Source organism: Zalophus californianus, chromosome 8, assembly GCF_009762305.2.
Source record: "Zalophus californianus isolate mZalCal1 chromosome 8, mZalCal1.pri.v2, whole genome shotgun sequence".
Classification (NCBI taxonomy): Eukaryota; Metazoa; Chordata; class Mammalia; order Carnivora; family Otariidae; genus Zalophus; species Zalophus californianus.
Genome location: NC_045602.1, coordinates 88,523,441 through 88,536,531, shown reverse-complemented (window position 1 = coordinate 88,536,531; position 13,091 = coordinate 88,523,441). Strand labels below are relative to the sequence as shown.

Below are 13,091 nucleotides of genomic sequence, written 5' to 3'. Positions count from 1 at the left end.
CAGAATGTAACCAATGAGATCTTGGGGCCTCTTAAGGAGCCCCAAGAGGCAGCTGGGCCGCTGCTACCTGCTGGCAGGTATCACAGCAAGAAGGGGCTCTCCTTTAAGTGATCTTGATTAAAAATTCATGAGCACAGTGCATCCCACCGTGTTCCTGCCAGGGCCTGGGAGGCATGGTGTTCACAGGAGGCATGCTACACCCTTAAGAAATTTCTCCTAGAACACATGGGACAAGCAAAGTTTAGTTTGAGACTGATTTAATGCAACACGAGGGTGTCTTGTGCCTCTTGCCTTCCAGCTCTGACCACGCTGGATGGGGCTTTCTGGGCCTTGGGACTGAGGTTTGTTTCCTCCTAGTCAAGAGCCACGTTGCTGATACTGCTTTGATTTTTAATGGCTTAATTTTAAATGATTCTGGGCCTTAAGGGATTAGTGAAGCCTTGGTAGGAGTGAGAGAAATCAGGCAGGGATAAAAATAAGGAAGGAGAAACAGCTACAGTCACTTTCAGATAAAAATAATTGGGAGCACAGCCCTCGAAAAGACATTCTCCCTGTCTCGGGGGTCAGCAGGTGGACATCTCTGCCCTCACTTCAAAGCCTAGCCCAGCCCTGTGCACCAGGGAGTGGCGCCACTGGTCCATCACAAGGAAGGTCTGTGGCTCTGATGAAACAGGTTCACGTCATATTCCTCTTGGGTGACTCTAGAATGAACACAAGCTGGGGTTCGCCCGGGCAGGTGAGTGCACCCTGATCTGGGGGAGCCAGCCAACACTGACAGGATCCTTGGAGCCACTGAACCTACAGAATGTGTGACTCCAGTAAGCCCTTTGGGCCTAATGTTCAGCTTTGGGTAGGAGCCAAGTATGTGCGGGGTCAGCTTGCTGGGTCACAGGTCCGAGATGATGCCCCCATCAGATGGAACTGACCACAGTGTGAGCAAGCAGCAGGACACCATGCCAAGGAGCCTAGTGATGCTGTTCCCTGGAGCCACACACATCCACTGCCCTCCGAGGACACGTGCTGGTGGGGAGGCCGGGGGGCCAGGCAGGCTATGTAATCCTACAGACGAGGCAAGCTTGCCCTCTTCCAGGCCTCCTTTTCCTACCTATAAAAGACAGACCCCCCGGGACAGCACGGGTGAGTGGCTCACACACCCCTGGGGCGGAGAGTCAATAAAACCTGGACTGCTGCTTCTCATGGTGCCCTGCACATCTTCCTGTGGTATCCCGGCCTCTGCTGGTTGGGAGCCCAGCCTCAGTTTCTGGCTGCTGTGCTGCGGCCGCGGACCCCCGATTCTAAGTTGTCAGGTTGTTACCAGACACCCGAGGCCTAGAGCTGCATTTTAATGGGGCCCCTGAGCAGTACTGGAAAGCGAGCTATTTTATTTTCCTGTCGGGACTAGGAAGAGGGGTCTGTAGTTGGCAGGTTGTATGGGGGCTCCAAATCGCTCTCCTGGACACACTGGCACAGACTAAGACCCTGAGAAAAACATCTCCACATTTTAATTTTTAATATGAATCCAGAAAACACTGTCATTACCCCAAGGAGCAGTGAAATGAGCATGTTTTATTCATCACATGCTACCACTCTGGAACATGGAGTGTAAATCAGACTTTTAGGAACATGCTTCCTAAAGAAAACTTTAGAATGAAACATTTATGGCCTGATTCCCCTGCTTGGCTCCAAAAAGAACTGCAAACAGCTTGCAGGGCCAGAGGGCCCAGGGGTGCCCTCCCCCCCAGCCCTGGCCCAGGGGACTTGGGCTGGGGAGGCCCAGCAGGGCCAGGCAGGGCGGGGGCGTGGGCTGGATGAGCTCACCCTGGCAGCTTGGGGTAAGAGGCTAAGCAGCCTGAACAAGATGGTCTGTCCCAGGAGAGGGAGTGGGCCATGCTTTATACCCACATAACCTCCACTGCTCTCCTGTGGGCACTTGGGAAAGCTGCCTGGCTGCCTAGGATGGAGGCCTCAATTCACCTCAAATGCTGCCCACTGCCTGTTCTCTCTGCAGGAGCTCAGATTTGCTCACCAGCATCTGACTCCAGCATCCAAGCTGCTGACTCCAGGGCTGGGTGTACCGGCCCCTCACTTCGTCTCCGTGGTCTGCTCAGGGGTCAACAGATTCACCTTCAGCTCAAATCTGGCTGCCTGCTGCTTCTGTGAATGAAGTTTTAACGGCACCCAACCACACCCATCCATTTGCTGCTTTGACTCACAAGAGCAGTAGCTGTGACAGAGACCATTATTGCCCATGAAGTCTAAAATATTTATTACCTGGCCCTTTACTGAAAAGTTCGCAGACCCCTGCTCCAGGTGGGGTAGGATGAACCTCCAGCTTCTGCTCTTAACTTACTGGGCCAGTATTTGGGATCAAAAAGCCACCGCTGTGCCAAAATCTTCACAAGGCATCCCTGGAACATTCTTAAGGGAAAAGGCCAAAAAAGGTGGGCAGGATATGGGAGAATAGTATCCAGAACATGGCTCCAGTTTAGGGAATGAAAATCAGCTTGCTTGATGGTCTTTAGCTGTAGGAAGGTGCTAGCAGACCCTGTAGACAGAGCAGCTCCTTTCTCCTTTCCCTGGGTAAGTCCCTAAGACCCGACACATCTTTATCTGGCTTTGCACAAAATATACATGATTCCTATCCTAATGACCCGTCTGTTCTGCCTTCAAACAGAAGGTGCCTCTTATATAGTGAGAGGCTGAAGGAGGGATGGGCTTTGAGAAACTCTTCTGTTCAACTCTAATTCAGTGTGCCTGTCCCTCCATCCACGCCTCTGCGAGCCCCCTGCATAGAGGCTCTGTGCCAGGCACTGAGGGTGCAAAAGGGGCAAGTGAAGCTCACAGGCTGTGGTGCCATTATGAGAGCTGGTGGCTATCCCGGCCCAGCTGTGCAAACTCAGGGGACAGGAAGTAGGGCTGGACAGGGGAGACCGCAGGAGTCTCCCACCCCTCACTGGGTCTAGACGATGCCTGGGGGCGAGGTGTGCTCTGGGAAGTAGCTGGGGCTGGCCGGGGCAGTGGGTGAAGTAGCTAGGAGATCAGGGGGGAAGTGGGAAGGTTCTGAACATCCTCATGGTTCTTCTGCTGAGAAACCATGTGCCTTCACACCAGAGCCTTGAGGGGACATGGAAGACCCCAGAGGAAGCCGACCTCAGTGATCCTTGGCGCCCGTTTTTGCCTCCTTTCCTCTTGTTCCCTTCTAGAAACAATGTTGCCCTCCCTCCTCTTGAGCTCATCTGTGGTACTTCCTACTTTCCATGGCATGGGTCTATGTTCTGGTCTCCTGGTGGGCTGGGTAGGTCCTAGAGGCTGGGGCCCATCATGAACCCCTCTTTGTACCTGCCATGGGCTGCTGCTGTAACAGAAGTTCACCAAACTTGACAGGATGGACTGAGGGAATCAGCAGCTTGCCTGCATTCCTGGACCAGCAGGTGCCCACCCAGAGCTCCTGGGCACTCACCAGGTGCCAAGGGGACACCAGGGACCTTCCCTGCTATGTCCCTCCCTCATCCACCAGCGGATGGTCTGAGGCACAAACAGAAACTGTGGATACAGTTCCTGTCTTGTCATAGCAGCAAGAGAAACCTGGTTGGCACCTGAGACCATAATGAAAAGCCTGGCAGCTGATGAAAACAGCCAGACCACGGTTCTCTGTCCCCACCTTGAAGGCACAGCTGGTAAGTCACGGACACAGCAATTCTCAGATTTGCAAAAGAAAGCTCACCTCACGCAAGGTCCTCAGGATGAGATTTTTTAATTCATCCCATGTTCATTTGTTACTGTTTTTTTTTTGGCTCCTTCATAAGGCATGGAGTTAAATGTGTAACTTTCTGAAAATGCTAACAGTAAGCAAGAAGCAGTTCTCGGCCCTGTGGGGGGAGTGCCGGGGCCGGGGGCTGCCAGGCTGATCCACTCGGAGTGGCGTCCTGTGGCAGAGCTAAGACCCAGCCAGCAAGAGCATCTGCACACAGCACCTCATGCCTGCCCCTCTGATGGCAGGTGGGGGATCGAGGGGCATCTTAAAGATGCCCTGGAAGCTTCCAAGTAGAGTTCTTCTAATGACTTCTCAGGCGCAGGAAGACGAGGGGGTGTTCCCTTCTGATATTGTCCCTGCTCAATTTCAAATGCTTCCCTGTCCACGGATTTCAAAGGGCGTTTTCCTAATCTCTGGGATTTCTGTTTGCTTATGAGACATTGATTTGTAAGGCATCCGGCTGACACTGAGAAACACTCGGGGTCTGGGGAAGGCGCCTGTTCCTGGCTGGATGGGGTCCGCCTGTGTGAGATCCTGGCCCTGCACAGACAGACAGAGCTGGCTGGGGAGCACTCGGCACCCCCAGAGCCCACGTGCACCTGCAGGCAGTCCCACAGCCCTAGCCCCAGAACGCCGGCTGCGAGGCTTCGGGTTCGTTGTCATTGTCTGCCGACGGCAGTCTGCCTCTCAAGCGTCCCAGCCTCCGCATCAATGTCTGCCAACAGATGTGGAGGTTCTGCAGCAGTGGTGTCATGGGGGCTGTCCTCTGCTCCTCCTCACGGGCAGACGCCGTCTCCCCACCCCCTTCAAGGAGAGGGGGGAGCCCTGCCACAGTGACGAGACAGTCCAGACCAGAGGTCAGCAAGCGTTTTCCGTACAGGGCCAGAAAATAAATATCTGAGGCGTTGTGAGTCATACAATCTCTGTCACAACTACACAGCTCCGCAGGTGATGTATAAATGAGCAGGGGGGCTGTCTGCTGGTGTCTGGGAAGAGGGCGCTGTGGGTCAGAGCCCTGGGCTGCCCGAGGTGGACACGCAGAGTGGCTGAGAAGGAAGCCTCCGAGGGTGTGGGGCCGCTTGTCGCTGTAGCACAACGTGGCTCATGCTGGCCAAACAGGGCACTCCAGAGCGACACGAACCCACGGACGTTCCTCGGGCGGTCTGCTGCTGACTTCAGCCATTCTCTTGGTTTCTTGTTTGGTTTATGAGGGAATGGTTCTAAAATGTAAGTAATCAGCTCTTAATCTGATCCAATGATCTCTATAAGCAAACAACTGGATTTTAAAAATCGGAGTCAGCCTGAAGAGCCTCCTCTTTGTCCTCTCCTCTGGTAACCTTCCCTCCTCCGGCACAAAGGAGACATGTTGAGTGCTGCTTCATTACTCATGAGGGACTGAGCTGACCCTCTGACCTCTCCAAATGGCAGGGAGAAATAATTCATAAGGGTGCAAATGTGAGCAGGGCAGGCCATCTGAGGCTCGGCCGACCATGCGCCCCCGGAGCCCCTCAGCTGGTCACCTTGCAGCTGTCCCCTCTCTGCAGCCCTCAGGGAGCCACTAACAGCAGGGAGGCCCTGGGGCACTTCTGGCATCATGTTGTTAAGTGTGCAAGACGGCTCAGTCCGCAGTGCAGCGGACACAGACCCCATGCCCGCCCTAGAAGAAATCAAATGGGTATGAACTCTGCTCCAGGCCAGGTGCCAGGATATAGAGGTGACTGACACCCAGTTCCTGCCCTGAAAGACGTGAAGGTCAGGGCAGTGGCCAGATACACAAGTGACAAAGGCCATACCTTCAATGACAAATGTATGGAAAAAGTCCTGCAGGCACAGAGGAAATGAGGGAATGAATTTGGTTGGTGGAAAGGTGTCCTAGAGCCATGGAAAGCTCCAGAGGGGAAGTGACCGCTTCAGATGGCTGCTTTCAAGGGTGAGCAGAAATTTCCCATACAGGGCTGTGTCTGTGTGTCATGAGCAGGCAGCACAGACAGGCTGGGCACAGGCTTGGTGAGGGGTGAGCCCAAGCCGTGCTGGTGTGGGGTGCACAGGTCCAGGTCAGGCCAGCCAGTGAGGGAGTAGACAGTGACTGGGCGGGGGGGGGGGGAGGCTGGAAAGACAACCTGGGGCTAAGTCTGAAGAGCTCTGCAGGTCAAGCTAAGGAACTTGGACTTTATCGTAAGGCAACACAGAGTCTCCAGAAGCATTTGTGGAAAGATGAGCCTTATTACAGATGGATTCCAGAGGGAACCCCAGAAGCAGGGAGTTAGGAATCAGTTGATGCCATGTTGGTGAGGGCGCAGAGCAGCCTGAACCAAGGCAGGGTGGATGCCATGGAGAGAGGGCCGCCATGGATGTGGCTGGGACTGCCGGGCTTGGCTGATAGCGACGTGCTTCTCCACATGTCCCAGCCCCTTGCAGGAAAGTTGGGGCTGAGCGGCCAGTTCTCCTCTCAGTGACCTGAGATGAGAAGCGATGGGTATTGTCTCGAGACTGAGGCAGTTTAATGCCATGGGCCTCCTCTGTGCCCCTCTTCCTGCTGAAGGCCATGTGCTGTAGACGGCAGAGTTACAAGAGGAGGGAGGCCGGATACCATGAGCACGCCATTCAGGAGGGCCGCCTGACCCACGGCAGCAGTACGTGAGGAACACTCCCTGTGTTCAGCCGTAATGGTGTCAGGAGCTGTTTGTGACAGAGGATGATCTGCCTCATCCTGACTAATGACACGGGAGAAATGCTTAGGGACTAGAGCTGACACCTGGTTGGATGGCAGAGGTGACGGGGAGAGCAGAGTTGGGAAGATAAGGGTCTTAGCTTTGGGAATTTGGGTAAGATGGAATGAAGAAGAGGAAGGAGGTTTGAGGACAGACATGGATTGAAATAGGGTACATCTCCAGGGAAAGCTGTCAGGCAGCAGGAGGAAAGAATGGATAGCTCAGTAAGGTGTGGGCAGGCAAGAGCGTAGACAGTTTAGGGTTCAGCTGTTGGTTAGATGAGAACCCTGGGGGCAGGCGTACAACAGAAAGAAAAGGCCAGGGGAGCCCTGATGTTCACGTGGGACCTGGAGGAAGAGGGTCTAGTGCTGGGGCAAGAGAAGTGCTCAGAACCTGGAGAAGGGTCCCAGAAGCAAAGGGAGGAGAGGCTCAGGAGGGGAGTCTTGCCCACAGCATCCAAAGCTGCTGGATGTCAAGAAGGAGGACATGGAGCAGGGACACAGGACCCGCTGGTGGCCTTGGCCGGGCTGGGGGTGGGCAGCAGGGGAGGAGGTAGCCGTTGGGACTGCAGAGCTGAGTGTGTCCACTGTGAGAAGGGAGAAGCATGTTCCCGGGAGAGGGAGGAATGAGTGGAATTTGGAGGAGACAGCCATGCTCCTTCCCTGGACAGTTTTGCCATACTTATTCCACAGGTCAGTCTGGGAATCTGAGGCCTATGGGCTTGTTATTTAGGTCATTCTCTTGTTTGGGGTCCAGAGGAAGCATTTGTGGCAGGGAGCCATCCATCCTATGCAAGGTCCCACGATGAGTTTTTGCCCACGTTTCCTCAATAGGAATTAACCACAGCGGTCTTGGATGATTGAAGGCAGGAAGAAATAAACACACTACTAGTAATAATAATGACAAAAATAAGAGTAAGAAAGGCCTCCAACGGCAGTACTGAGAGAAGACAAGCAGGAGGGAGAAGGGCTGACTCCCTTGCACCTGCCCCGCCACGGCCACAGCCTGGCTGCGCACCTCCAGGAGGAACAGCAGAGCCGGGCAGGGGCACCCGCCTGGCCACCTTCCTTCCGGTTCCTGCTTGCTGCGCCTCATGCCTATGCCCCTGGCTCATCCAGAACTAATCCCGGGGCTGATTCTAGAGCCTGCGGGTTCCCACATGGTGCACTGAAACCTCATGAGAAGGCTGTGTCCGAAAGCACACACCACGGTGAGAATGGTGCATGGATTCCAGAACCTCCCAGGTTCCCCACCCTCCTGGCAAGCTCCAGACCAGGGAAGGACATGGAGTTAGTGCCTTTGAACTTCAGGCCAAAATCAAAACCTTCTTCCTGTTCAGCTTGCAGACGCCCTGCTCCGGGCCTGGGCTAAGCCTACACGACTACAGGTTTCTCCTTTTCTTTTCCTCGTGGCCCCTTCTGCCTGTCAGGGCCAGCATCAAAAGAGCCTCAGCCACAAGCCTCTTCTTGTAAAGGGCCGGAGAGTGCATACTTCAGCTCTGTGTTGTTTCTTCCTGTCCCTTCCCTAGCCATCTTCTTTTCTTCCTTTTAGAAAACAACCCTTAAAAACATGCAAATTGTCCTTAGTGCCAGAACCATAGGGAAAACAGCCCCACTGGGTGCAGTCGGCCAGCCTCGGGCCCAGCGCAGTGTTCTGGCTGCACAGCTGACTCATCTGGAGAGCTCTAAAGAGCTCCAGTGGTGACAGGACCCCTTTTCTGGCCCTCTCTCCCCCCAGCACAGGAGGACACACACCTGCCTGTTGCTGTGACAGCACGCCGGGCCCAAGTCTCGGCTTTGAGAGGGGAGGCAAGTACCTCAAGCCTCAGGGAGCCACTGCCTCTCTGGCCAGTGCATCAGAATGAGGCAGCAGGTGGGAGCAGACCTGAGCCCACCTGGACTGGGGGCCCAGTGTGGCCCCCAGGGCCCGCTGACTGTTACACAGCATCCCTGCACATGGGCCTGGCTAATACAGCGTGCCCGCCCTCCCTCTCTGACTTGGGTTTTGCTGATGGGCTGGGCCCTGGGGCTGGAAGGTTTTAAAAGCCTCCCCTGGTGGCATGACACACACCAAATAGGAACCAGGCAGCCAGGATCCATAGTGCTGTCCTGCAGCAATGCCCTACGTCCCCTTCACATCCCCTCCCCTGTTGCCCTGGGAGCAGGGACCGGGCGTTCCCTAATTCCGGGCCTCTGGTACCTGGCACTGGTCCCGTACAAAGAGGACCACATTACATTTCTGTACAAAGCTCCACACACCATCCCAGAAATGTTCTGGGATGACCAACTGTCCTGCTGTGCCCAAACTGTCCCATTTTTAGTACTTGAGTCCCCCGTACCCCGGGAATCCCTCAGTGCCAGGTGGGACAGGACACTGGTCACCCTACGTGGACTCAGGGCCCAGGTCTAGGCCTGGCCTGTGGTACAGCCTGGAGTGTGAGGGAAGGGCAGCAGCTGGTGTCTGAGGTACTGGCGCTTCTTGCTCCACACAGCGGGCCGGGAGGCTCTCAAGGCCCCAGAGCCAGGCCCCACCCCAGACCAGCTACCTCGGCGTTATGGGGCCAGAGCTGTGCAGGGGGGATGTTCCAACCTCCAGGTAGCAGTGACATGCTGCCGAGGCTGGAACTTACTGCACTGGATTCTGGGCAGGGTCCTTGGATTTCCCTGGTGGGTGCCTGAGGCCAGGGACCACACACGGCCTGGCCTGGTCGTTGCTGGGGACAGACCAGTGAGTGGCTGACAGTCAGGAGCGGATGCGGGCTCACAGGGATGCTCATGGAACTCTGGCTTCCTTGACGGGAGGTGAGGTGTGGCTGCAGGCAGCGTCCGTGCCACCCACCCCCTCATCTACCTGTGGCCTTCCAGCACCACAGGGGCCAGCGCAGCGCACTGCACAGGGAGAATCTGGGAGCAGAGCAGTGGCCAGAATATACTAGGCCCGGGGCCCCGGGTGTCGTATCTGACACGCTGGGGCTGGTGATTCGCTCCCTCATTCCCTGACACCAGAGAGAACAGCCAACTGAGAAGAGGCCAGCCTGGGCTCACATTTCACCCTCCCAGCAACTGCACAGGTGCTCCATAGAACAGACGAGAAAACTGAGCCTCTGGGAAAAGAGATGGGAGAGCGTTTCTAGGGTCGAGAGGTACCAGGCAGTGTTGCACCCGGCTGTTAATGGCAGCTCTCCTAGCTCAGAGAGGTTCAGCAACAGCCCTAAGGTGCACAGCCAGCGTGCAGAGGAGCCCAGCCCTCCCTGTGAGACACTGCCCTAGCCTGCACGTCACCAGGTCCCAGACTAAAAGAAAAAGGTAAGGAGAGAGATGGGCAGCCTCTTAGAGCACCAGCCACTCTCTGCAAGGGCCTGGCTGCCATGTTCTTTCTTCACCGCTCCAGGTCTGAGGTCAGCCCTGTATGTTTACAGAAGAGGAAGCTGAAGCTGAGGGGTTAAGTGACGTCCATAACCTGGACCCTTGTCCATGCTAGTCTTGATGGGGTGCAGGGCGGACTCTCAGGTGAGCACAGCACTGAGACATTACTTACACCCTCTGGGCCTCAGTTTCCTCATGTGCGCATGAAAATAATTCAACCTACTGGCTCTCCTGATGGTGGGATTATCCAAGAAGCCCAGATGAGGGAGGTGAGATCAGTAGAGGGGAGGAGATGAGGATGGAGCAGCGCTTCCAGGGGCCGTGAGAGCGAGCCATCGACTGCACACACCCTGGATGCCATTCCAGGGACAGCGTGCTCCCCTCACTGTGCTCTGCGGGGACCCCGCGGCTTCAGGCTTAATGGAGCTCACTGCATTCGGTCTGAGAAGCAGGGAAACAGCTACTGTGTTTTAGAGCCATTTCTATAGAAACCGCAGCCCCCACACTTCTTTTCCACTTTAAAAAGGAACACAAAGGAGAGCGAGAAGAGTCAGTGATGGCGATGAGCTCCAACTCAGCTGAGGGGCTCTCTTGTCCATGCATCTCACACCCCCAGAGCATATCACCTCACTGGTGTTGTTTGTGTGTGTGTGTGTGTGTGTGTGTGTGTGTGTGTGTGTGTTTGGTTTGCATTTGGTTCATCTTCCTCCACAGGGCTTTAGAATCAAGTCAATTAAACAAAGAGCAGCACGATCATCTCACACTGGGTGGCCCTTTCCAATCTGATCTCCTCCACATAAGGTGCCTGTCACCATCAGAGCCTGTCTTGCAGATGGACACAGTTGGAGCTGCTCACCCAAGGCCTGGCTGCAAGTAGGGACACGGGCCCAGCCGCCCCATCTGCATCCAGTGAGCTACTCTTCCAGAGCCCACAGGCCCACTGCTACGAACTTCCTATACAACACCATACAGTGTTCAACCAGGCTTCAGTAACTGCCAGTGACAACAGCTGTCCTTGTTCTCCAGAAGAAAACGAGCTGGGACCCCTGACCGAAAGTGCTAACACCTCTGCTCCTGCAGCCCGAGAAGCCGTGGGTATGCAGGTCAGGGCTGCACACATGCAGGCAGAACTGGCCTGCGCTCATGATGACCGGTTTTGTTCATCTGACAGGGGCTAAGAGTCCACCGTGTCAGTGAAGACAGTCTGTGCCACAGCCTGGGTGCACATATTGAGTCTGGAGGGGTCTGGCGGGGGTTGCTGATGGCACATCTGCTGGGGCCGGCATTGCTCCACACATGCCCTGGGCACCAAGAAGCCCAGGCGCTCCTGCTCTGCCAGCCTGGAGCCCATCCCTTGAGGTCAGCTTGGCACACGGAGTCCCACGTTTGTGAATGGAGGCATGCCTGCAATGATGCTGCATTTCTCCAGGTTCAGGATCACAAAGCCCAAGTCTGTCTCCCCAAGCACAGAACTCTGGGACTAGGTCCCCTCCCAGCGTGCCTGGCATGGCGGGAAGGAGGATCAACACCGCACTGTGCCCACCTCCAAGACCTGCACCTGGCCCAAGGCAGCAGCCCCTGGTGGTCTTCATGTGGCCCAGGGGATGGGCATCCCAGTGTGACGTGTGAGGCCCACAAAGCCGTGCCAAGCCAGGAAAGCGGCCGGTGGGTGGCAGAGCCAGGGGTTGGTCTCTGGGTGCATCTGACCGCGGGCAGCATGCTGGTGCCTGCAGGTCATGGCGTGTGGCAGCTCGCCCTTGTGCCACCTCTTATGTGTCCCAATAATGAAGTTAATTTGGGATGGGAGATAGGTGAAAACTGCTTTGCTTGACCTCTCACCCTTTTCAATGACCCTCCCGAAAGTCTAGAGCCTGGCCACAATTTTCACTTCAAGTGTAAAACTGCTAGAAAATGGGACCCAGGGTCCCAGTCCTCTCTAGCAATAAACTAATTCAGCACTTAAGTCCTTGTGGAACAAAGTCGGGCACAAATTAAAAAAAAAAAATCTGTTCCTTTCCTATGCTAGGGCCTGTCTACAGTTGACCCAGACTGCAGAGCCTGGGAACTTTGCCTTTGTTTCATTAACTCAGGAGCAGTGGACAGGAGGGCTGAAAGCAGGTGAGGACAGGGAGGGGCCGAGAGAACATGAGACCCTGCACGCGGGAGCCCACATTGTGGGGCAGGAGGAAAGAGCGAGAGAGCTCTGCTAATGTCCATTCAGAACCTCCAGTGAACCCTGGGGAAGCCTGAGCCTTGGACTTGTTACCCATGAATTACAGGACATAGTATGAGGGCTGTGGAGCACATACTGGCCTGGGAGCTCCGGGGCCACCTTTGGCTGCTGGACTGAGAATAAGGCCCCTCCCCTTTCCTTTATCTTCCTAGTAGAATGGAACCAGTGCTGTGTCTAGAAATAGAAGGTATCTGTAAAAATAATAATCAAAGTCCCAAACAAGTTCATTCTGGTTCTGAGCTCTTGTTGAAAGGACACAAGATTAGCAAGTGTTAAGAGATGCTAAAAACATACTAGTGCTAAAAACAAACTAAACCCAGACTTTCTGTAAGACACGATCTGATGCACTGAACGTGCACTGAGGAAGGAGAACTTTTCGAGTAAGAGCCAATGTTACTCAAAGGCTGTGTCATGGGCCATTGAGAAGCACCTCACACACACTTAGATACCTTTGAACACCGAGTACCACTCACATGTTTACTCTGGCAGTGACAAGACCAAGGCTTAGGGGGTCCCTGAGCCCAGGCAGGGAGAAGGAAGTCACGGTGGCCCCGAAGGGCTGCCCCATGGCCTTCCTCATGTAAGTTTGGGGACGGGATGCTGAATGCACAGCTGAGGATGGGGCTCCCAGAGGCCTCCCTGTCCACACCCCGAAGACGTTACCTGGGCGGGAGCACTGCAGGACAGATGAGCCAGGTCTGCGATTCTGGCTGCAGCCCGGGGATCGCTGGAGCTGATCAAAACCGGAGCGCTGATTTCCATGGAGTGCCTGTGGCTTGTGGCTTGGGAGGACTTGTGTGTCACACTGAGCGCGGTGAAGGAGTGGCGCTTCTTGGCATTCTTCTTGCTGTCCACACGCCGCTGAAAGGCACTGACCGCCCCTGTGCTGCTTAATGCGGGTCCTGGGGCCACACTGGCCGCCGCGCCAGGGTCGGAGGGCAAGGGGGCATGGCAGCCAGATGCAGCCGCTGGGCATGGCTTGTCCATCTCAATGAGCTGCTTGGCTGAGTCATTGAGCTAGGTGAAAA

The 13,091-nt window shown here is 55.2% G+C and overlaps 1 protein-coding gene across 3 annotated transcripts in view; it reads right to left on the bottom strand.

Annotated features, from left to right (window-relative positions):
- SH3RF3 (SH3 domain containing ring finger 3) overlaps window positions 1-13,091 on the bottom strand; it is a 364,525-nt gene that overhangs the window by 95,069 nt on the left and 256,365 nt on the right. For all 3 annotated transcript variants that reach the window (XM_027621787.2, XM_027621788.2, XM_027621789.2), the window contains exon 4: window positions 12,727-13,080. In XM_027621787.2, coding sequence (XP_027477588.1) covers window positions 12,727-13,080 — 354 coding nt within the window. The remainder of the gene's footprint in view (window positions 1-12,726; window positions 13,081-13,091) is intronic.